At 40.7% G+C, this 24,203-nt stretch overlaps 1 protein-coding gene across 2 annotated transcripts in view; it reads right to left on the bottom strand.

Moving 5' to 3' along the window:
• The window catches only part of micall2a (mical-like 2a), a 75,484-nt gene extending 51,821 nt beyond the window's left edge, over positions 1 to 23,663 (bottom strand). For both annotated transcript variants that reach the window (XR_009656752.1, XM_060942117.1), the window contains exons 1-8: positions 23,454 to 23,663; positions 20,010 to 20,058; positions 9,386 to 9,527; positions 8,535 to 8,851; positions 6,315 to 6,442; positions 5,749 to 6,210; positions 5,245 to 5,417; positions 4,826 to 4,889 (exon numbers count right to left, since the gene is read on the bottom strand). Coding sequence is in view for 1 of the 2 variants with exons in the window: in XM_060942117.1 (XP_060798100.1) it covers positions 4,826 to 4,889; positions 5,245 to 5,417; positions 5,749 to 6,210; positions 6,315 to 6,442; positions 8,535 to 8,851; positions 9,386 to 9,527; positions 20,010 to 20,058; positions 23,454 to 23,596 (1,478 nt within the window). In the remaining variant the exon portion in view is untranslated. The remainder of the gene's footprint in view (positions 1 to 4,825; positions 4,890 to 5,244; positions 5,418 to 5,748; positions 6,211 to 6,314; positions 6,443 to 8,534; positions 8,852 to 9,385; positions 9,528 to 20,009; positions 20,059 to 23,453) is intronic.
• Between the last annotated feature and the right edge of the window lie 540 nt (positions 23,664 to 24,203).

Raw genomic sequence — 24,203 nt, 5'->3', positions numbered from 1 at the left:
TGGAGCCTAAGGTGGATAATTGTTTTAGTGTAAATACACAGGTTATCATTTAAAAACATATTGGCTGCCATTTTGCTGAGTCACTTGAGACGGTTATTAGTACAAATACGCAGGTGATTATATAAAATCGTGCGCAGATTGGTCAAGAAATTCAGATTATTTCTCAATAATCACCCTGAGCAACGCAACAAAATGGCGGCCAATCGCTTCGTCACTGTAAGTGAGGAAGAATTACAAATGATGAAAGAAAATGCTGTCCCTAAAAGCACTAAAGATACTATGAAGGTTGGTCTAAAACTATTCAAAAGGCAAGATGGAATTGTGATTTATTTTATCGATTTCAAAACAAAGCATTTTATGTGACTCGGCGTAGATAAGTGACAAGTCTGCGCTGGGCCTTAATTACATTTGCATGCTGCTTTTGAAGTTTGAAATAAATTATTTTTAAAAAATACTCACCTGTGTATTTATACTACAACAATTATCCACCTTGGTCTCAGTGAATAATAACCTCGACTTTGTCTCACTTATTCTTCACTTCACATTCAGCGAATAAGTGTTAATGGTGCTTGAAAGTTTGTGAACCCTTTAGAATTTTCTATATTTCTGCATAAATATGACCTAAAACAACATCAGATTTTCACACAAGTTCTAAAAGTAGATAAAGAGAACCCAGTTAAACAAATGAGACAAAAATATTATACTTGGTCATTTATTTACTGAGGAAAATGATTCAATATTACATATCTGTGAGTGGCAAAAGTATGTGAACCTCTAGGATTAGCAGTTAATTTGAAGGTGAAATTAGAGTCAGGTGTTTGCAATTAATGGGATGACAATCAGGTGTGAGTGGGCACCCTGTTTTATTTAAAGAACAGGGATCTATCAAAGTCTGATCTTTACAACACACGTTTGTGGAAGTGTATCATGGCACGAACAAAGGAGATTTCTGAGGACCTCAGAAAAAGCGTTGTTGATGCTCATCAGGCTGGAAAAGGTTACAAAACCACCTCTAAAGAGTTTGGACTCCACCGGTCCACAGTCAGATTGTGTACAAATGGAGGAAATTCAAGACCATTGTTACCCTCCCCAGGAGTGGTCGACCAACAAAGATCACTCCAAGAGCAAGGCGTGTAATAGTCGGCGAGGTCACAAAGGACCCCAGGGTAACTTCTAAGCAACTGAAGGCCTCTCTCACATTGGCTTATGTTAATGTTCATGAGTCCATCATCAGGAGAACACTGAACAACAATAGTGTGCATGGCAGGGTTGCAAGGAGAAAGCCACTGTTCTCCAAAAAGAACATTGCTGCTCATCTGCAGTTTGCTAAAGATCACATGGACAAGCCAGAAGGCGATTGGAAAAATGTTTTTTGTGGATGGATGTGGACAAAATAGAACTTTTTGGTTTAAATGAGAAGCGTTATGTTTGGAGAAAGGAAAACACTGCATTCCAGCATAAGAACCTTATCCCATCTGTGAAACATGCTGGTGGTAGTATCATGGCTTGGGCCTGTTTTGCTGCATCTGGGCCAGGACGGCTTGCCATCATTGATGGAACAATGAATTCTGAATTATACCAGCGAATTCTAAAGGAAAATGTCAGGACATCTGTCCATGAACTAAATCTCAAGAGAAGGTGGGTCATGCAGCAAGGCAACAACCCTAAGCACACAAGTTGTTCTACCAAAGAATGGTTAAAGAAGAATAAAGTTAATGTTTTGGAATGGCCAAGTCAAAGTCCTGACCTTAATCCAATCTAAATGTTGTGGAAGGACCTAAAGCGAGCATTCATGTGAGGAAACCCACCAATATCCCAGAGTTGAAGCTGTTCTGTACGGAGGAACAAACCTCCTCTAGCTTAGATAACATCAATGAGTGTTGGCAAAATTGGAAGAATACGCTCTTACATCTCGCGGACAAGCATATTCCTAAAGTAAAGATCAAAAACTCAAACACCCCGCCTTGGATAGATGGAGAAGTGAAACATGCGTTAAGGAAAAAAGAAACAGCTAGACGTGCGTACAGGAAATATGGTGGTGATGGCCGATTATCTAAGTTCAAGGAGCTGAGGAGAGATGTGAAAAGATTGATAGAGTTCAAATATGTGGAATACTCAAAATCAATTGGAGAGTCAATTACAGAAAATCCAAAGCGGTTCTGGTCCTTTTTTAGGTATAAAACACGATCAAACTCCATTCCTGACATCGTTTCTTACAAGGGACAACTTCACAGAGATAGCCACTCCCAGGCTGAGGCTTTTAACCAGTTCTTTTTCTCCACCTTTACCTCTGACGAGTCTAGCTACCCAAATCAGCATGATCAGGATTCACAAGTTCCAAAGTTGGATAGCATAGTGTTGACTAATATGGAAGTATTGTCATCTCTGTCTTCACTTGATCCTCGCAAAGCCCCTGGCTCCGATGGCCTCCCAACATCAATTCTGAAAGAATGTGCTACAGAACTCTGTCCTTCTATCTGTAACCTGTTCAACAAATCTCTAGCAACTGGAGAGATTCCTGAGGAATGGAAGCACTCTGTGGTGGTTCCTGTGTTCAAAAAGGGCAAAAAAGAGGACATCACCAACTACCGACCGATTTCATTGCTTTCTGTGTTATCTAAAGTGCTTGAACGCTGCGTGTATAACAATTTAATGGAACACATTGCCCAATTTTTTACAGATGCACAACATGGTTTCCTAAAGGGTCGTTCTACAGTTACTCAGTTGTTGTCGTTTTATCATAACGTGGGACTAAGTCTGGATAAAGGTCTTCAGACTGATGTCATTTATCTGGACCTAGCTAAAGCATTTGATAGTGTATCGCATAGAAAACTGCTTGTCAAACTCACTACCTACGGCATTTCTGATACTCTTCTTAAATGGATGGAAAACTATTTAAGCGATCGTTACCAGAAATGTATTATCAATGGAGTGACGTCTTCTAGTCTTCCCGTTACTTCTGGAGTACCACAGGGCAGTATACTAGGTCCTCTTCTATTCCTAGTATATGTGAATGATCTACCCACTGCTGTTAATAACAACGTGGTCCTATTTGCAGACGATTCTAAACTGTGCAACGAGATTAATTGTGAAGATGACGCAAAAAATCTTCAAAGTGATCTTGATACTCTTAGCGTCTGGAGCAAGCAATGGAGTCTCCGTTATAACAGTTCAAAATGTGAAGCATTGTCAATTACTAGAAAGAAATCACCTATAACCTATCAGTATGAAATGGACGGTGTGCCATTAAATCAAGTAACATCACAAAGAGACTTAGGTGTAACCATTACATCTAACTTAAAATGGGACTGTCACATCATTAAAATTGTCTCAAAAGGGTATAAAATGTTGGGTTTTTTATGTAGACATCTAAATAAGAATTTCAGTCTTACAACTAGGAGATTGCTTTATCTTACATTTATCAGATCTCAAGTGGGGTATGCTAGTGAACTTTGGGCTCCCCAAACTATTTGTAGCATGCAGCGACTTGAACAGCTACAACGTCGTTCAACCAAGTTTATTCTTAACCTACATTGGCAAAATAAAGTACCTTACATAGATAGGCTAAGGCAAACTAACTTATTGCCCTTAACTTACTGGCATGAGGCTAAAGACCTCATATTTTATTTTAGATGTCGTTTAGGATACTACAACATTAATATTACTGACTTTGTTAAACCTAAAATGTCTATTAGATCTACGCGTAATTCGTCTGACTTAGATGTTCATGTTCCTAGATGTCGTACTAAACTTTTCCAAGCTTCCTACTTTAATCGATTAGCCAAACTGTGGAATAATCTCCCAGTTTTTATTCGCAGCTCCACTTCGCTTGCTCAATTCAAATCTCATTTGCTCAAGTTTTATAAAGACGCTAGTGATAAGTCATACAATCAATTTAACTTTTTAACCTGGAAATCTCTGTGTCCTAAATGTTCTTCCTCTCTTAATCTTCTTCTACTTAAGCAATGTTGCTATTAATTAATACTCGGATATTGATTAACTATTATATTAATTGTTTAAGAGTTGTCCATATTTACATGTTTTATGATTATCATTAGATTATCTCATTTATTTAGTATTTAGTTGAAATTATTTTAGTTATATAGGCGGCACTGTTATTGGAGCCTAGCTCTGTTGTGTTTGCCTTGCCATTTATTAAGTTTACTAAGTTTTTTATTACATAATTTTATTTTATATCTTATTTTTATTGTTAGTTTATTTGTGCAATGGCAGAAACTTAATAAAAAAAAAAAAATAAAAAATAAAAAAAAAGGAATGGGCTAAAATTCCTCCAAGCCGGTGTGCAGGACTGATCAACAGTTACCGGAAACTTTTAGTTGCAGTTATTGCTGCACAAGGGAATCACACCAGATACTGAAAGCAAATGTTCACATACTTTTGCCACTCACATATGTAATATTGGATCGTTTTCCTCAACAAATAAATGACCAAGTAGAATATTTTTGTCTCATTTCTTTAACTGGGTTCTCTTTATCTACTTTTAGGACTTGTGTGAAAATGAGATGATGTTTTAGGTCATATTTATGCAGAACCATAAATTCTAAAGGGTTCACAAACTTTCAAGCACCACTGTAAATAGTTTGAATTTCTTGACCAGTCAGCATGTGATTTTCTATAATCACCTGCGTATTTATACTAATAGTTAGTAATGCTCTGACGTGGATGCCAAAAATATCCATTACTGCTAAGACCTGCTAGGCCATTTATGCCAGCTGTCTCTGCTCACACTGCAAATGATGTGTCCCTTTTGTATTTCACACAATTTCTATTTTAGAGATAAAAGGGATAAACAAGGAAAACTTACTTTAGTCTTGGTTCATTTGAAGCCATCTTCAGCTTTGGGCCTTCACAGCACCCCACATCTTTGGCTATGGCCATCAGAGAAAAAAAAAAATACCCAACAAACAAGCATGAGTCATACATAATCAAATTATATTATTTAAAGCAGTGCTTGGATGTACAAAGAATAAAAATACAGAACGCTACAAGTCATGTTGGGAAAAAAAAAAAAAAAAAAAAAAAAAATCACAAGTTATTCTGACTCATTGTGGTGGACTAAATGAAACGCACGCTTTTTTATATTGCTCGTTCCGTGTGTCTGCACTCGTCCTCTCTGCTTATATTCGATGTTTATAATATTATTTCCCTCTGCAACCTTTAAAAAGCATTTTAAAAACAGACTATCGTCTATATAAGCAAAGGTCATGGGTACGTGAACAGCACCTCCGGTGATGAAGAGGGAAGAGGAGGGAGGTCTAGTGCGCTCTTTGTTTATGCCACTCAGCCACAGGGGCTCCATGCTACTGGAGTTGGTGGGAGAAATACAGAAACAGCTAGCTTTGACTTCTGTTCCTGAGCCATATTTCTCCTGCTCTGAGCTGAGGACATCAACCGATCTGAGAGGAAAGAAAGAAAGGTGTCTCTTGAATTATTTACTATTTACACTCGAATCAAACTGTCTGCTTAGCTGAATGCTTGATAATAGAATTAGTTACAAAATCCTACTTGGCATAATCTGATAGAGAACCTGAAATCATTACTCAAAGAGACAGCTTCTCTCTACACATTAACAAGTACCTTTGAATCAAATCAATTCACTGCATGACCTATTAGAATGCACATAGCTAGACGTACAAACATACTGTCTATCTTGGTGAACTACAGCAAAGCATGAGTCACAGGAGATGAAATAATAATAATAATGCCTGAGCATCCACTTTTCCTTACTTGTTGTCTGGACTGAGCCCACAGCTATAAGCTTTGTTATTATTGTTGCGGTTTCCTTCGGCCAATTTCTGAGAGATCAATGCCTGCGCCTGCTCCTTCTCTTCTTCAGACTTTGGTACAATGATGTTCTGGGTAGAAGAGGCCTCTGAGGTGGAAAGAAAAAACCTCTGCCTGGCAGCTTGAGTCCTTAGTGCTGAAGCAGTCCATGGTTCTGGGGTCAGATTTGGCTGAATTGACTTGGGATCAGGTTTAATAGGGCTGATCAGAACTGAGGAATTCTGCAGAGGCGATGGCCTACTCCCCTCTCTCTCAGGTTTGAATCCAATTGCATCCGACCCACTATGCTTAGCTGAAGACTTAAGGCCGTTCTGAGTACAGCGGTATGAAGGGCAGTGCAGTGCGCCAGGTTGTTGGCCAGATGTATACGCCCCGGACTGTAAAGCAGCTGAACATTCACAGCATCTAATGGACAGGATTCAAGCAAGATTACATGTATGGTTTACTTATAAATATCCATAATATATACACTAGTTAAAAAAAGATATTATATATATATGGAATCTTACTTGAAGCAGCTCCTGTGGTACAGTTTCCCATCCACTAGGTGTCTCTGAACCAAGTGAACGTGACTCCTGCACACTGCACACTTACTGTTCAGGGTGCCGGTTTTATTGGAGCTCTCGACTAAAACGGTCTTCGGGGAGAATAAACAAGGTTTATTAATATAGGTTTAGCAAAAATGACGCACAAAATCTTTTGTTATGGAGTGCCAGAGCCTGAACCAGTTTGGTTAATTCCCTGCTACTAAGGCCCTGTCCACACGGCAACGGATTCAGGTGAATCTGATAAAATTGCTTATCGTTTCGGCCTGGCGTCCACACGGCACCGGCTTTTTGGGTGCCCCAAAACGAAATCTTTTGAGAACAGGTTCCAGAGTGAAAAAATCTGGCAACGTTGCCGTTGCGAAGTCGTCTGGATGAGTAGAACGGATTTGTTTACGATGACGTCACAACCACATGACTGTCAGTGCTTCACGCCGGGTAGAAGTGTAACAAACTCGATGCAAGTTGTCAACAAATCCTATAACTTGGTTCATGAAACGTGCTTACAAAATATTTTCACTGTGAATATTTATTGTGTAATGGTGCAAAGTGAGAGAGAGAGAGAGAGAGAGAGAGAGAGAGAGAGAATAGCCCTTAGGGCAGAGTCTTTAGTCCAAACACTGCGGAAGCAGTACCAAACCGCGCACCGCCCGTGCGCTTTCCAAAAACAATCCCGCCAGCAAAAATAGGAAAAAAAAAAAGGAGCGATCTCACCTCTTCAGATGTTGGTTTAAGTCCGACAATACATTCCTCAAAAAGGGCGTAGAAGAACAAAGTAATCCATCAACGTGTAGCATTCAATTTATTCCGGACCATTAAAGAATTCTGGAGGATATCAGAATGTTGGCGTACCGGCTTCCATTTACCCCCGTTCATTCCTCTTTCCACGTCTTTCGTTTTACGCTACTGATTAATAATCAAAACTTTATGTGGCTAATGCTACAGAAGAAGGGGTTTATGCACATGCGTCTACTTCTTCTATTGTTCTGGTGTCCCCGATGGGACCGTCTTACAGCGCACGTAGAGGTGTGGCATGTGTATTGCATCGTTTTCAGCAAGCGTTGCGTTGCCATATGAACCTGATATTTTACTGATCCGTTGCCCATGTGGACGCGATATTTAAAAAAAAAAATCTCGTTGCCGTTGTCGTGTGGATGTAGCCTAACCATAGACATGAGCTTTTGGGTATTCGAAAAATCTGCATTTTTAAACGATTACTTAATCCAACAAGAAAAGATTGAATTAAAAAAAGTCTTCATACACATTTGTTCACTGCATGCAGAGGTAACGATAACCGTTTCAAATTGACATCTGATGTCCAAAACAAAAATGCTTACAGCCTCCATACAAAAATGCCAAGTAGCATACAAACACACAAAACTCTGCATTGTGTCTATAATACATGAAGGCGCCAACGTCGCCTATCTGTAATGTATGATCCTGTTAATCTCATGCTACATTGTTTAAGAACGTCTACACGGCAGGAGGTGCATTTGGAGACTGAACAACTAGTCGTGCTGCTGAAAAAACTCTCTCCGCTGGGACAGAAGTATAGCTGGTATTTCCACATATAGCTCTCTGTAGAAGTTGCTATTTCACTTGGCATGAGGTGCTTGTGTCTAAACAATCTCTGCCGTTCGCCATCACACGCTCGGTTAAAACTATCATGCATGATATTCATGATACAAGATAATAAACACAGTATATTTCAACATAGCATTTCTTTGTCAGATATCGGTTCAGATTGGATCTTGGTTATTTGAATACACATCCTTAGTAAGTAACTGACTCGGTAAATCAGCTGCCTTTAAGCAGAGAAATTATCAAACAAGATGTCACGAATACGTTCATGCCCCTAACCGGGTGTACCAATGGGCTTTATCACTGGGCTTAATACTGAGCATGTAAGAGTCTTGTATTTGTCTTCAAATATACTCTCTGACTTTTCATTTTTGGGCCAACACGCATGCATTATGTTAAGAGCCTGAAGTGCATTTCACACACACAGCAGCTCCAGGACTGCTTTTCGCTGCCAAACACCAATTAGTCACAGCGCAAACCGGTGATTCTCCCCTGCATGACTTACTGGCTTGGCTTATTCTTTCTTGCTTGCTTTAAAAAAAAAAGTTATTAGAGTTTCATTATGATACCAGAAACAAAAGTAAAGACGAGAGGCACTTGTACCTTCTCAGCATTCCTGCCTGGGGTTTTCACTGTGGATGCTGATTCAGTGCTTGGAGAGGCCATTTTGTTGTTTTCGGATACGGTGTGTTTTTCTATGGCACGCTGCTGTGTCGGAGCGGTTGAGACATGCTTGTTTGAGCTACTGTTCTGTATGAAATGTGATGGTGGACGGTTCTGAGCAACTTTTGAGGAGACAGAAGACGACACTGGATGCGTCTTTGGGATGTAGGTTTTGGCAGCGATGGGGAGATTCTTCTTTTCTGATGGCTCCTCTTTTGAGTCCTCTGCCGGCCGTTTGACTCCACCAACTCCTCCGACTACGAACGAATGAACAAACAAAATCTTATTTAATACCAAGTCATTGTAAATAACAACGAGAAATGCATTTCCGATTGAAAATGCAAACATGACTGCGCAGCGGTGCGAAAAAAAAAAAAAACAAATGCTGCTTGTGACAGTTGTACGTGCATGTCGATTTGGTCTGATTACGAAATGATGAAATGAACTTTCTGCTCTCTGATTAAGTGTGTCTGAGCAGGAAGACTCCGATTCCAAAACTCCATTCATTTCTATGGGGCCAAAGATGCATTGCTGCCAATGGGAGAAAAATGGATGGACGATAAGAAAGAAAGAGATGAGTGCAGATCATAGCCAAATTCATATATCTATAGGATGAGCTGGCCTGAGGGGTCATATGAAGTTTGGTGGCTCTCTGATGAAACGTTTCCAAGCAGGAAGACTTTGATTCCGAAACTCCATTTGTTTCGGGGGGGGACAGAAAAACGATGAGAACGAGTGTGTCTTTCCAAAAGCTGATAATGAAAATTGCTTGGATACAATCATAATCTTACTAGGTGAGCGACCGTTGAAGTAGTTATAGTACTGCGAGACGTAAGTGAGAATGCTGAGTCGGTCTGGGATGGGAAGAGCCACCATGTCCTCTGCTTCCAGGAGAGCTGGAATCCCCAGATGATCCTCAGCCACACGAAAAGCCTGAAACACATTTAATTTCAAATATGACTCGGTTTCGAACAATCTTTTAGCAACAAAGAAAATTAAGTAAGACTGCGTGTGAAGTCCATTTATACACATTTTATCCTCACCTAATTTTGTTAATTTGTTAAGAAACAACAGATTCATTACACTTTGCAGCAGTTGCAGAAGGTGTACATTGTGCTTTATATCAGTGTCATAAAAGCAAATTTGTTTATCACTTTAGTTTGAGGACATTAAAAAAAAACAACTCATTTTTGACATATCGGTTTCTTAAAGAAGTGAAGCCTACAAACTACACTTACAACAGTCGAGCCGTAATGATGGTCTTTTTTCAGCTCTGTTTTGACTGATACAAGATTTATTGCATGTCTGTATACATTATATAATTATTGTAGGAAAGGCATACATTGCAAGCTGCACCTTTAAAATCAACTACTAGTACATATGGAATATAATAAGTGTGACGAGGCATGCTGTTATTGGAAAATATATTCACTGGCCACTTTATTAGAAACACCCATACACTTTTATGCAGTTCTCTAATCAGCCGATCCCTTGACAGCAGCACAATGCATAAAAATCAGGCAGATACAAATCAAGAGCTTCAGTTAATGTTCACTTCAAACATCAGAATGGGAAAAATTGTGATCTCCGTGACTTTCACTGTGGCATGGGTGTTGGTGCCAGATGGACTGATTTGAGTATTTCAGAAACTGCTGATCTCCTGGGGTTCTCTCTCTCTCTCTCTCACACACACACACCAGTCTCTAGAGTTTACATAGAATGCCGGTAGTTTCTCTGTGCACAATGCAAAAAAGGTTTGACAGACACTCATCGGCTTGACCAACACATGGCACGAAGAAGAACTTTATCACACGTACACTCAAGCACAGTGAAATTTAACCTCATCTGAAGCAGTGAACACACACACACACACACACACACACACACACACACACACACACACACAATATATATATGAGCAGGGCACTTTGGCCCAAGGGTACCCAAATTAACCTAACCGCATATCTTTGAACTGTAGAGGAAACCGGAACACCCAGAGGAAACCCGGGTGTTCCGGGAACATGCAAACTCCACACAGAAACATCCCCGTCGGCCACCGGGCTCAAACCCAGAACCTTCTTGCTGTGAGGCAACAGCGCTAACCACTACACCACTTTCCCGCCAATGGGAAAGTCCAAGGAGCTTAGTGCAGATCTGCGAAAGAGGATCATAGATTTACACACTCAGGAAGGTTTCCTGAAGTCATTTCTAAACAATCAGTTGAAACAACTGTGTTCAAGTACAACCCAGATAGCAATTTGACCTGAGCCGGATCAGCACCGGATGTACCCCAAAGTCCGGTCTGAATACAGCAAACGGATCCATCCCACATAACTTTTGCTCTCCGTACTTTTGCGTATCCGGCACAAATACAATTTTTGGATCTGGAACGGATATAGGCCAGGTCCGGCACAGATCACTAAAAACCTCTCTCTGCACTGCCCAAATCAGGTACGGATGCGAGTTGGATCAGTGCCGGATGTAGTCCAGATATGTACAACAACCATCTGAGGTGAACCCCCAACCCTGCTTCATTAGCATTAATAAGACAAATGTTAAGAAAAATCTTCAAATCACAAAGTGCTTTTATTGGCATGTGAACATATGACTTCGTAGATCAACTATTTTCACATTGGTAATTGGTATCAACTCACAAAATTTCTGGCACAGTGCAATAATGAGCAGTGCAAAAAAAAAAAGTTAAACAATGTTAATGTTCATAGTGCTGAACTGCATCTTATACATCACCATATATGTAAAACATGGATTAAGTGCTGAACTGCATTATAAACACCACAGAAGCAAAACATGGATATAAAAAAGATGGCTTTCACACCAAAATGTACTCAAGTTCACAGTCCAGGCTTGTAAAGTGAACCTTATGCATGCTGTCGCTGAGGTAAGAGAGGTTGCTTTCACACCAAAATGTCCTGAAGTTCACACAGGCCCAACATGTCAAGTGAACCATGGCTTTAAAAATTGGGTTTAAAAAAAAGAAAGAAAGAAAATGGCAGTGTATGGTATTGGTACAAAGTCTTCACACGTGATTTAATCAGCGATCACGCCACTACAAACGAACCAAACCAACAGAGGAAACTGACCAAACTTCCTGGTGTGACTGCGCCCTCAGAGAGCGCCCCTCTCTACAAATCACATGTCATCATTAGCCTCGTGCTCAGCCCCTTGTACCTGAAGATGAAAAACATTTATCAGTTCTCAAAATGGCATGATTCAAACACAAGTATATCCAGCAATCCTTGTTTTAATATAAAAACACATTAACAAAATAAACCGTGTGGAAAATAATCCCAGCCATGCCAAAACAGCCTCACACACAATCGTATCATAAAACAACAATGTCGAAAAGGCACTTACCGAAAAAGTCTGCCGAGTGCCGCATACAGCGAGTGGACTGGACTGAAGTGGTGTCTGTTGAAACCGTTGAAGAAATTGCTGGTGTCTGTTGAAACTGTTGAAGAGTGCGCCCGCGCAGTCCCGCCCCGCGGGTGTATAAACCTATCTATCATTGAATGTCTATCATTCTGCTCACATCCGACGCTGACCCAGGGAAAGGGTTGGCCTGTCAGACAGAGCCAATGCAGACCTTAGAACATCAGCCGCGGACTGTAATGCTATCTGGGAAGTTACTGGGAGGTGTAGCCACTTTGCCAAGGTCTGGAAGATCATCCAAACGGTCACCCACAGCTGAGAGGAAATTGGTTCAAATTGTCAGGAGCAGCCCAGTAACCACCAAAGCACAGACTTGCCATGAACTAGAAGCTGCTGGAACACCAGTGTTACTGTTTACAGTCAAGCGAGTTTTACATCACCATGGACTGAGAGACTTCATCCAAGAAAAGCCCCTGCTCCAAAATTGACCCCTTTCAGCTCGAATAAAGTTTTCAGCTGCCCACATGGACAAAGAAAATGCCTACTGGAGAAAAAAAGGTTTTATGGTCAGATGAGATAAAGGTTGAGTTATTTGCCCACAATAACCAGAGGTACAGAGGAACACTGTACCAACTGTTAAGCACGGTGGTGGTAGCATCATACTCTGGGGCTGTACAGGTTCATTGCACAAAGTGGATGGAATAATTAAGGAGGAGGACTACCTCAGAAATCTTCAGCTCAACCTCAGACCATTGAAACGGACATATTTGGGTGTTCAAACAAGACAACGACCACAAATACACATTAAAGCTGGTTGCGGAGGATAAAGCAGGCTGACATTAAGCTTTTGGAATGGCCTTCCTGAAAATATGTGGACTGTGGTTAAAAAGCAGGTCTGTTCCAGAAAACACACAAATTTAATCAAATTCTACCAATTCTGCTAAGAAGTGTGGTAAAATATTCAACCAGAATTCTGTCAGAAGCTTGTTGATGGAAAGACCAGGTGAATCTCTCTAAATAAGAAAAAAGGGGTCACAGAGACACTAACTTTAGCCATGCCATTTTAGTTCAAGCTGTAGTCAGTGAGCACATACTGCATAACACATTTCCTGCATACACTCCAGGAACTGGAAAAGAGGACCACGGAGGTGCATTGTTTGGGAATGACCTGGACAAGGCTCATTAAATTATACAGGGCTCCACATCCTCCTGCATGGCAGCTGCTTCTGTTAAAGGGTGCAGGAAATGTAACAAAAGACCCAAGTAGTCTTCCTGTTTCCATCACACACAGACTCCAGTGTTTAACACAGCTTACATGGATCATAACATGGAAAATAGATCAAAGCAAATCGCCTGCCACCATTTCCATTACCTTGAGAGAACACGGAGAGACTTTATTGAGGACTGAACCCATATGTTGTGAGCAAAACAGAGCTACAGCACAAGAAACAGCTGGTCAGTGTTTAGTATTTAAAATGTACAAAGGACCTAACATTTGTCGTGACAGTAGTAGAACAGAAGTAAACTCATCCTGACGGAAAGGATCAGATGTTCGATAGCTACACTGCTCCATAATGGATGAGCTGGGGTTATTCCTCACAGCTCAGGTTCCTCCAGCAGCAACTAGTGTTTCAGAACAGATCAGTGAGCGAGTGGGTCTCACTGCAGGGGCCTGTAATCTGGGCCCTTCGAGGAGGGAAAGAAGCAGGAAGGAAATAAAGCTTTATATAATGGAAATGTCCCAGGTGTGGTGAATGTGTTCACTCCATCACGAACACCCAATACATACTTGCTCAAAAGGAAGGATAAAAAAAACAAAACAATTAGATCACTGAGCCAAAGCAGATGTTCACTGCCATATAAATGCTACTTGCCATCCTATTTTTAGGTTTTTGATTAAAAAAAGGCAGTACAGTCACAGCCTCCCATTTTCAGAACTCCTATGTTTCACCCTGAGAGTGGTCCAAGTTCAGGACCAGTTCTACCTGGAAATGATCTCATCTCATCTCATCATCTCTAGCCGCTTTATCCTGTTCTACAGGGTCGCAGGCAAGCTGGAGCCTATCCCAGCTGACTACGGGCGAAAGGCGGGGTACACCCTGGACAAGTTGCCAGGTCATCACAGGGCTGACACATAGACACATACAACCATTCACACTCACATTCACACCTACGGTCAATTTAGAGTCACCAGTTAACCTAACCTGCATGTCTTTGGACTGTGGGGGAAACCAGAGCACCCGGAGGAAACCCACGCGGACACGGGGAGAACATGCAAACTCCACACAGAAAGGCCTTCGCCAGCCACGGGGCTTGAACCCGGACCTTCTTGCTGTGAGGCGACAGTGCTAACCACTACACCACCGTGCCGCCACCTGGAAATGATAACCTTCAAAATGATTACGCTGTCAAGTGTAAATTAACTTTATGAACAATGTGGTGACATCAAATGCATGGCTCATACACACCAATTTACAAATCATGACCTTTAACCCCGCATCATTTAAAAAATAAAAACACCTAAAGGTCATCCAGAGAGAATTCTGTTTGGAAAGTGCGCCGCACTCAACATGAATACATGCTCCTATAAGGAAGCAGTGTTCCTACAGCTTAAAGGCGTCACGCAGTGGCGATAAAAGTCGCATTATTCTGCACCAGAATGCTTTCGAGATTCGAAATAAATTGACCGTCGATTTTTCAAAAGCTTCCCGCGGTTGTAATCGGTCCTTATTTGGTCATGCCCATCACTTGAAATTTCCTGTGTTCACAGCGCCCCCTCTCGGTCAATGGAACAGCTGCGTGACGTCATACCAGTAACCACTCGGTGCAGTTGCAATGGCGGACACACCAGAAAATAGGAGCGATGCTGAGGAAATTAGCTTTGATTTTACCGATACAGAAGAAGAAAATGGCCCACAAGTAGAGATTTTGACAGCTGAATGTCCTGGTGGTATCCAGCCTTACAGATTTGAACCTGAGCGCTCATCTTCAGAAGAAAATGAGGACAGTTCTGACGACGACAGAAACAAAGACGAGAATGAAGAAGACCGGCGACTTGAAGACTTGTTGACTAAATCACTACTTGTGTGTATTTTTAAAGACCATTTTCACTTGAATTAGAATGCTGTGTGATTAATCTATGATTATGTGTAACACTGATAGCTGTAGGGGGTGAAAGTATAGCTAGAAAGATTGAATTCTAGCAACTTGACAGCTTGCGATCTCGCGAAATGCAGTGGGCCTTCTGATACAGTAGACCCCTTGATATTCCAGTTTTCATCATTTTCCTTTTATTGCGGTTGATTTTAACTTGATATTCAGTATGTTATAGGCTGGGAGTATTGAGCTTTGTATTGTATTGTTTAGTAAACGTACAATCGTCAGTAATAAGTGATAATTATTAGTTAAAGGCAGCTCTGTGGCATAAATCACTGTAAAATTTGGACACAAGTCCAAATTTGGCCTTTTGGTTTCTATCCTATAGATCTATTTTGCTCTCCCATGATGATCTTAGACCTATTAAAAGCGACATGGGGTGTTGTTACAGCCAAACACAATACACCGATTAGGCATTTTGTATCACAGAATATTAATACATCATTTCATAGTGTTTTGAGTGTTCAAAACTATCCACAAACTGAATAAATCCACAAAATCCGCAATGTAAACAACTCTGGTAAACGCACGCTATAGAGAAAACATGGCGACAGGCCAGCATCACCCAAGGGAGGTTACTGGTATGACGTCACACATAAGTTGACCTAGTTAACGGCTGGCTGCCTAAATTTGGCTGTGCGCGTCAACTTTAAATGCTTGTAGCGGGCGCATCGTGACACTGAGATCGCGGGAAACCGAGGGGCTTGAATAACCCACCAAACCCGACATTTTGACACATGATATAGCCTGATTGCTGAAATTACCGCACGACGCCTTTAAGGCAAGTTAGATTTAAGACTTTTTACTCAGAATTACATTTAAGAACAACTTCCCCATTTTGTCGCGAGCTAGCACACATTTTTATTTAGACATTTTGTAGCATTACATTTTTATCTTTATATTGTATAGTTGGCTTGTTCTGGGATACATTTTCATTCTACTTCATGTTGGTTTTTTGCATTTCTGATAACTTGCGGCTATAACAATTTCCCAGCTTGGGTTCAAAAAAGTAAATATATCTATCTACAGTTGTGGTCAGAAGTTTACATACAGTGACATGAATGTCATCTTGGATATGAATGTCATGGCAATATTTGGGCTTTCAGTCATTTATTTGAATTGTTCTTTTTCTGTGGCAGAATGTACAGCATACATCCTTAATTTAAAAAAAAAAAAAAACACTAGAATTTGGTGCACAAGTTTTAATTTTCTTTGGGTTTTCTGAAATCAACACAGGGTCAAAAATAGACATACAGCACACCTAATATTTGGGTAAAATGTCTCTTCGCAAGATTCACCTTGACCAAACATTTCTGTTTACCATGAACAAGCTTCTGGCAGAATTCTGGTTGGATATTTCACGACTCTTCATAGTAGAATTGGTAGAGTTCAATTAAATTTGTTTTTATGCCTCCGCAAGGTGCAGGAGGCATTATGTTTTCGGGTTGTCCGTCTGTCCGTCCCGAAACCTTGTGATCCGTCCGTGCGTGCGTCCATCCCGAAACCTTGTGAACGCAATATTTCAAAGGCTAATGAAAGGAATTTCACCAAACTTTCACCATTTGTGCGCTTTGGGACAAACATGAACTGATCAGATTTTGAGATCAAAAGGTCTAAGGTCAAGGTCACTGTGAGGTCAAATGTCTGTCCGAAAACCTTGTGAACAAAATATCTCCAAGGCAAATCAAAGGAATTTCACCAGGTCAAGATTACTGTGAGGTCAAATGTCCATCCCCAAATCACAACTTAATAAGGCATGTAGTCTACCAGGCGGAGGCATCCCCATCGATGCCGTTGGCGTCAAGTTCTATCTAGTTTTTTTCTTGGCATGAACTCGACTTATAAGCACAGTCCACAGATTTTCAATAGGGTTGAAGTCAGGACTTGTTTTAAGCTTAATGTTAGCCTGCTTTATCCTCCACAACCAGCTCTGATGTGTGTTTGGGATCATTGTCCTGTTGTAACTCCCAAGTTGTGTTCAAGTTTCTGATGGTTTATGCTGAAGAATTCTGAGGTAGTCCTCCTTCTTCATTATTCCATCCACTTTGTGCAATGAACCAGTTCCACTGGCAGCAAAACAGCCCCAGAGCATGATGATCCTACCACCACCAGCAGCTGGTACAGTGTTCCTCTGTACATGGTGGTCACTGTGGCCAAACAACTCAATCTTTGTCTCATCTGACCATACAGCTTTCTTCCAGAAGGCTTTTTCTTTGTCCTTGTGGTCAGCTTCAAACTTTAAGCTTGAAGGCGTCAATTTTGGAGCAGGGGGTTATTTCTTGGATAGCAGCCTCTTAGTCCATGGTGATCTGAACTGTACGCAGTGATCCATCAGCTTCTAGTTCATGGCAGGGCTGTGCCATGGTGGTTACCAGGTTGTTCCTGACCATCCAAACCAATTTCCTTTCAGCTGTGGGTGACAGTCTGGGTTTTCTTGAAGCAAAGTGGCTTGGCAAAGTGACTACACCTCACAATAACTTTCATACAATTGTTTTAACTGATCTTGCAGTTGTTTAGAAATGGCACCAAGAGACATTCTGGAGTTGTGAACATCTGTGATCCTCTTTCTCAGATCTGCACTGAACTCCTTGGACTTTCCCATTTTACTGTGTGTTGGTCAATCCAATGAGTGCTGTAAACATGGGCGCCGCCGGGGGGGGTTAGAACAATTCTAGGGGTCCAGCACTGCCATGGGGCCCTTTAAGGGGCTGATAATATGCTTTTAATGATTTTAATAAGACTTTTGAAATAACAAGAATGCAATATTCCATCTGGTAAAATGAGCTAATTGAACAAGGTTGTCTATTTCTTGAGTTCTTCAACATATTGTCATTTAACCCTCCCCCTTTTGCGAAATGGTACGGTCCATTTCTGGTAGAAGCGCGATGCGTTAAATCTGTGTGCTGATCAGTGCAACGCTACTTGCTGCTGTGTCGCGGTGCAGCAGCCAGCCAGCCATCAGTGGAGTGCGTACAGTCTATGATCGCTAAATATGAAGAGTGGCTGTCAAAAACGTAAAGAAAGGCAGCTGAAAGCTGAGAGGGACCGGAGAGGCAGCCAACTGGTCACTCAGTTTTTCCCAAAGAAAGGTAGCTATCGCTCACATGTGTGTTCAAAATATTAGCGAATGGTAAATGAACAGTATGAACATGGTTGGATTAGCCTATCAAGAGAACACTTTTACAGTTTGTACAGTGACATTTTTTCCATTTTAATAACTGAACTGACTTGTGTGATAAACAAGATGAAATATTACGTTATGCTGGTGCTAATAACTAGTGCTAATAACCAGTTTCATAACTAATGGGGTGCCCTAAATATGCACAGATTCAGCCTCAGGGGGACCTCCGCCCTACCAAACCACTGAATCCCCCTTTGGAGAAGGAGGTAAGCAGCAATAAATGCTTTAGGATTGAAGTTTTTAATGAGCGAGCGCCATATACAGTTTGCTAGATTAAAGTGTTGCTAATAACGGACAGCAGTCACATCACACATTTCACTACCAATTGTCCTAGCACAAGAAGGCATGTGGCAAAATCTTGAATTTTCATTTGTGATTGTAAATGCACCAGAATTAGTCACTGACCAGTTTTCATCTAGTCCCTGGTAGGTTAATACATAAAATGTAATAAAGTCACAAACTCAAGGTCCATGGGCTATCAAAAGTCAAATAATGGCAATAGTGCAATTGTGACGAGGGTGGGCAAAGTTGGGGGGCCCAAAATTCTAATCTTTCATGGGGCCCAAAATTTCTGGCGGCACCCCTGGCTGTAAACAAACCCTTTTTATGAAAGTACAGAGAAGCTACCAGCTGTAGTCAATCATGATCACTAACAGGAAGTTAAGAGACCTCGGCCTTGGCAAGATAAAATAAATTTCGGAAGTTTCAGCACCTCTGAATTAATAATCTAAGTGAGTGTAAATACATTTTTGTCCCTGTATGTATAATATTGACCCTGTATTGATTTCAGAAAACCCAAAGAAAATTAAAACTTGTGCAACAAATTCTAGTGGTTTTTTTTTCATTAAAGATGCATGCTGTACATTCTGCCACAGAAAAAGAACAGTTCAAAGAAATTACTGAAAGCCCAAATATTGCCATGACATTCATATCCAAGATGACATTCATGTCACTGTATGTAAACTTCTGACCACAACTGTATCTAGACAGCGCATCTGCTCTGAGCATCCACGCTGCAAACAAAATAAGAGTGTTGTTGGTTCTGCCATCCTGATCTGCATGGTGTTAATCCAAGAGTCATTCAGTAAATTATTAACATCTCTTTTTAATTATTTTGAGATTTTAAAGTGCAATGTCAAAAAAAGATCCATAAAATCCTACTAAGCATTTAAGACTTTTGAAAAGATTGATTTAAGACACTTTAATACCAATTAAGGCCTTGTTTTTAATGAATTCAGTGCCTTTTAGGGATCCATAGGAACCCTGGGAAGAGCCTGAGCCATTCATTCATTTACAGGAATTGCTTTATTCTGGTCAGGATTGCAAAGAGACCAAGGGTTTTCCAGGAACATTAAGCGTGAGGCGATAAGCTCATACCTTGGGGCAACCTGATGAGCCAATCCACCTACTGGCATGGGCTTTCTTTCTTTCTTTTTTTTTTTTGGGGGGGGGGGGGGGGGGGGTTGAGAAGAACAACAGGTAGAGAACCTAGAGGAAATCTACACGGACATGGGGACAACATGTGGCAGACAGTAACCTGAGAACAGGATCAAACCAGGGACCTCAGAGCTGTGAGACAGCAACGCTACACCTCCATGCTGCCCTAAAATGTTATGTTTAGAAAATGTAATGAGGAAAATATGTATATTTTTAGTCATTTCCTCTAGTCAGGAAACAGGAAATCTTACCAAGCAGTTGTTGTCATAGACATTGTCCTTACTCAGGGACTCAAAGTTTCTGAAAGGAAATAAACAGACATGAATCACATTCAGTAGTAAAATAGGACTGTTCTCTGATGTTTAGGAGCCTGTTCAGGGATCATTTCCAAGGACAGAGAAACACGCAATGCTTTCTAAGCTTTACATTAAAGTGCATATTCTGGACCAATTTCGGGGGGGGGTTATATGAAACTATGTGCCTTTACACACTCATCCAGAAGGGTAATTTTGCACAAGGCCATCTGTCTACAGCAGAAAAAATAAAACGCATCTGGAAAAATCCCAAGGGAGTCTGGAGCCAGATTCATGACGTCACCTGTGGAAGCGCCAGCAGGCTGCGAGAGCTTTGCACAGTTTCAGTGCACAGCCTGTGTAGACCAAGCACTCCCATTTCTCTCTCGTTGTCCGGTCTTTTGGAAAACGATGAGTACTAATCCCATCATGACTGGTGTTGCTACACCCTCCTACGATACATCTGTTAACCATTTTAATAATTACATGATAACGTTGAAGAAATTTGCATAAACCACCAGGTCGTTTTCTCATAAACAAACCAGCGCTGACGTAGGATTCAGAAGGAGGCGTCCCGCACGCGACGTCACGAAAATCAGTGTTTGCCGGGAAATCCAAATGCCAAGTTTTTTCAGAGGCGGACCAATTCGCCTCAAATGGCTTGATTTCAACTGAATTTTTCTGGTATTGCGCAAGGTAAAAAAATTGCACAAAATGCAAAATGTGACAGATATTTGACCAAAGTTTAATATAAAATAGGAGAATCACATTGATCTTGCTCCTGAATTTACCCGTGATATGCACTTTAAGGTGTCGGTGCGTTCAAGAGTCAATCCAGATCTACAGTACTGACAGGGGAGAGCAGGGAGACTTGGGACAAGTTTTCAGCTTTTGTAGATTGTGTGAAATTCTTTGCAGGCAGCATCACAGTCATATTGCATTAGAGAGTATTTATTGTACCCTCTTACCACAACATTAGTTTCTCAGCTTGTCACATATACTGGTCTTCAGGCTTCACTTTTTCTGTCATTATTTTTTGAGGGGAGACATAGTGGGGTGACATGGAACAAAAATAAAATATCTAGATTAATCCTACATGTTTAATTTTTATTTATCATCAAAACTTGTAACATATGAACAGTATGAACACACAATGCTGGTACAGCAATAGAAAAATGTCAGTTTACCCAAAACCTGACTCGACAAAACAGATCCATTCTCAAGAAGGATTGAAATAAGATTAATTTTCATGCAGGGACACACCCACATTTTTAAAAATTTTATATTTGTAAACCACAAGAAAAAACCTGTAACAACATGAACTGTCCCAACTCTCCCCATCTGGACATTTTGAAAAAAAATCCTTAAAATGTTTTAATAAATAACATTATATATGGTAACTTGAGGCTACATACTTAAATTCCTAACAAATCCCAATTCACCAGCGCGCATTACACCATAGAACGGAGGAAGAAATGAAATAGAAAATACAAGTTTTGGTTGATAAAACTATTAAACTGCATAAATCTTACTGCAGTGTCCTTCATGTCTCCAAAGGAAGTAGGTTACTCTGAGGGGCAACATCTAACATCTAATGTAATCTAATACCTGATTAACCCCTTCAATGCCCTTGGATGAGTCACGTACATCATGAAATCTTTTACCGCAGTGCCTTATGACGTACGCTACTCGTCATAAACACCTCCTTTTATGTACCTTACATGGCACATTACTTTTACTTCACAGTAGCACATTACCCCGAGTTGGCCTAGTGGTTAGCGTGTCTGCCTCTCAATCGGGAGATTGCAAGTTCTATAGTCATACCAAAGACCATCATAAAAATGGTACCCAGTTACTTGGAATACATGGACCCTTGGTGTACACTGTGTTTTCAAGTACTAGTAATTCATGTTTATGGACGGGTTCTCATTGTTTTATGTTTTTGATTACTAAAGTTATTTTTACTCTACAACAGTGGTTTTTTTTAGCCTAGTAAACGAGACCCACCCGCCTAGCGGCCAAAATATTTCTGCCTACAAGTGGGTCTAGCCTCGGACCATATCAACAACACACCCCGGGCATCAAATCGTGCCCGCCAATCACAATGCAAGGTTTTTGTTTGGATTCTTTGGGCGGGCTTTTGCAGGAGTGACGACAAGGCTGCGCGACGCTGGAGAAAGCACAACAGGAAAGATGGCTACAGCTATTGAACAGCACTCGTTTGACTCCGCTTTGGAATCAGTTTTAGAAGAATTAGACTTGGAGTTTTCGTTGAAACATGAGCAGGAAGAGGCTCTCCGCTCATTCCTTTTCAAGAAGGACGTTTTCGCTGTTTTGCCGACCGGCGATGGCAAAAGTCTGATCTACCAGCTGGCTCTAGCCTAGTAAACTAGACCCACCCGCCTAGCGGCCAAAAATATTTTTGCCTCCCCCACTGCTTTCTGTCGCTCTGACTACGTCACAGTCACTGTTGCGCTGATTGGTCAGAGCGTTGGCCTATACGCACAGAGACAGTTTGAAAGACAACGGGTTGTTCCTACCCACACCCTTCGGAAATGTCTACGACCGAGACCAGACTAAATATTCACATTTAATCTGGCTTGCCAGGCTAGTTTTTTGTGATTTTTCTATACAAATATTTAAAAAATATAAAAAGTTCTGAACAAGTTAGAGAAAGATTATGAAAATATCCCAATTTTGACCTATTTTTGTCCTATATGCCCGGCACATTACAATTAATTAATTATGGGTGGCAGCCAAGGGGTTAATTTCAACCAAGAATACAAACTGTCCCCAGTCTCCCCGTCCCAAGTTTCCCTGCTCTCCCCTAATATTCAAGAAAATTAAAACACTGATTAAAATTGATGTTCTTTTGCTTTTATAATGAGCACTTTATCATGCATAATTAATAGTCAAAGGGCCTTCAAATTAAAGTTAAACTGATCAATTCAGTTCTCTAAGAAAATAAACTTATTTATAATCTTTCCAGGCATGAAAAACAATAAACAGACCTATTGTATCCTTGTTAGAAATTCCTGGTTAATATCAAAACCATGGAAATGCAGCTCCTGTAGTGTTTTACTATTAAAACTCATTCACAAGTTAACAAAATTAATTGTTTAAAAGTTGCAAATAAATATTAGTATTTAGGTGTTTGGGGCTGAAAATGTCTTTGAGACAGGTTTGTAACTGTAAACAGGTTAGTTAAAGTAACAGTTACCTTTATCAGGATAAACATGTAGCATTGGGGTAATTAATTAACAAAACTGGGAGAGCTAATTAGTCTAAGTGGGATTTTTTTTTAAAAGCATTTCTCATCTAATCATAGGAATATCTGAGCATTTGAGGAACAGGTCTGAAATGAAACCCCATGTTAAAGTGTGTGTTAAAAGTCATCCTTACATGAGGTCCGGTCTGAATCTGTGGATGAGAGCACAGAAAGCCAGTCCATCTCTGAATGAGGTGGTCATGTTGATGATGTTCACATCTCTGTAGCCATCACACTGGACTTTACACCACTGCTGCAGCGCCTTGATGGCCGCCATCCTCCTCTAACTCCTGCTCTGAGCCACAAAAACCCCCAAGGACAACAGAGTCCAGCTGAAATCTGCTCCCAGGGCCACCTGGTCCCCGTAGAGGTCACTGTTACACCAAAAAGTCCAGTCGAACAACGAGGAAAGCAGTAAAGGTGGATGAAAAAAGTTGTGACAGAAGCGCCAGACATAAACGACTCAGGGAGAGCTCAGTGCTGCCAGCTGTTTTCAGGGGAAAGTACTGTAAAGCACGCACAAAAGCCCCTTGTCGTCGCTTGGTGATGTCAGAGGCTCATTTGCATAATAGTTATTCATTATGGATCTGGTCAAATTCAGAACAGCACAAATAATGTACAAAGCAAGAAATAATCTATTGCCGAAAAATATACAAGGAATGTTTAGTGAGAGAGAGGGGGGATATAATCTAAGGGGAGACCTAAATTTTAAAAAAACAAAGGTTCGAACAAATATGAAAAGCATGTGCGTATCGAGCTGTGGGGTGACTTTATGGAACAGACTGGAGACAGAAATAAAACAAAGTGCAAGTATAAATCTGTTTTAAAAAAGGTACAAAAAATATTTTTAAACAAGTATACACTGAGTGCAGAATTATTAGGCA

Source organism: Neoarius graeffei, chromosome 16 (genome assembly GCF_027579695.1).
Source record: "Neoarius graeffei isolate fNeoGra1 chromosome 16, fNeoGra1.pri, whole genome shotgun sequence".
Classification (NCBI taxonomy): Eukaryota; Metazoa; Chordata; class Actinopteri; order Siluriformes; family Ariidae; genus Neoarius; species Neoarius graeffei.
The sequence above is the reverse complement of the archived record's forward strand: the minus strand, read 5'-3'. Positions and strand labels throughout refer to the sequence as shown.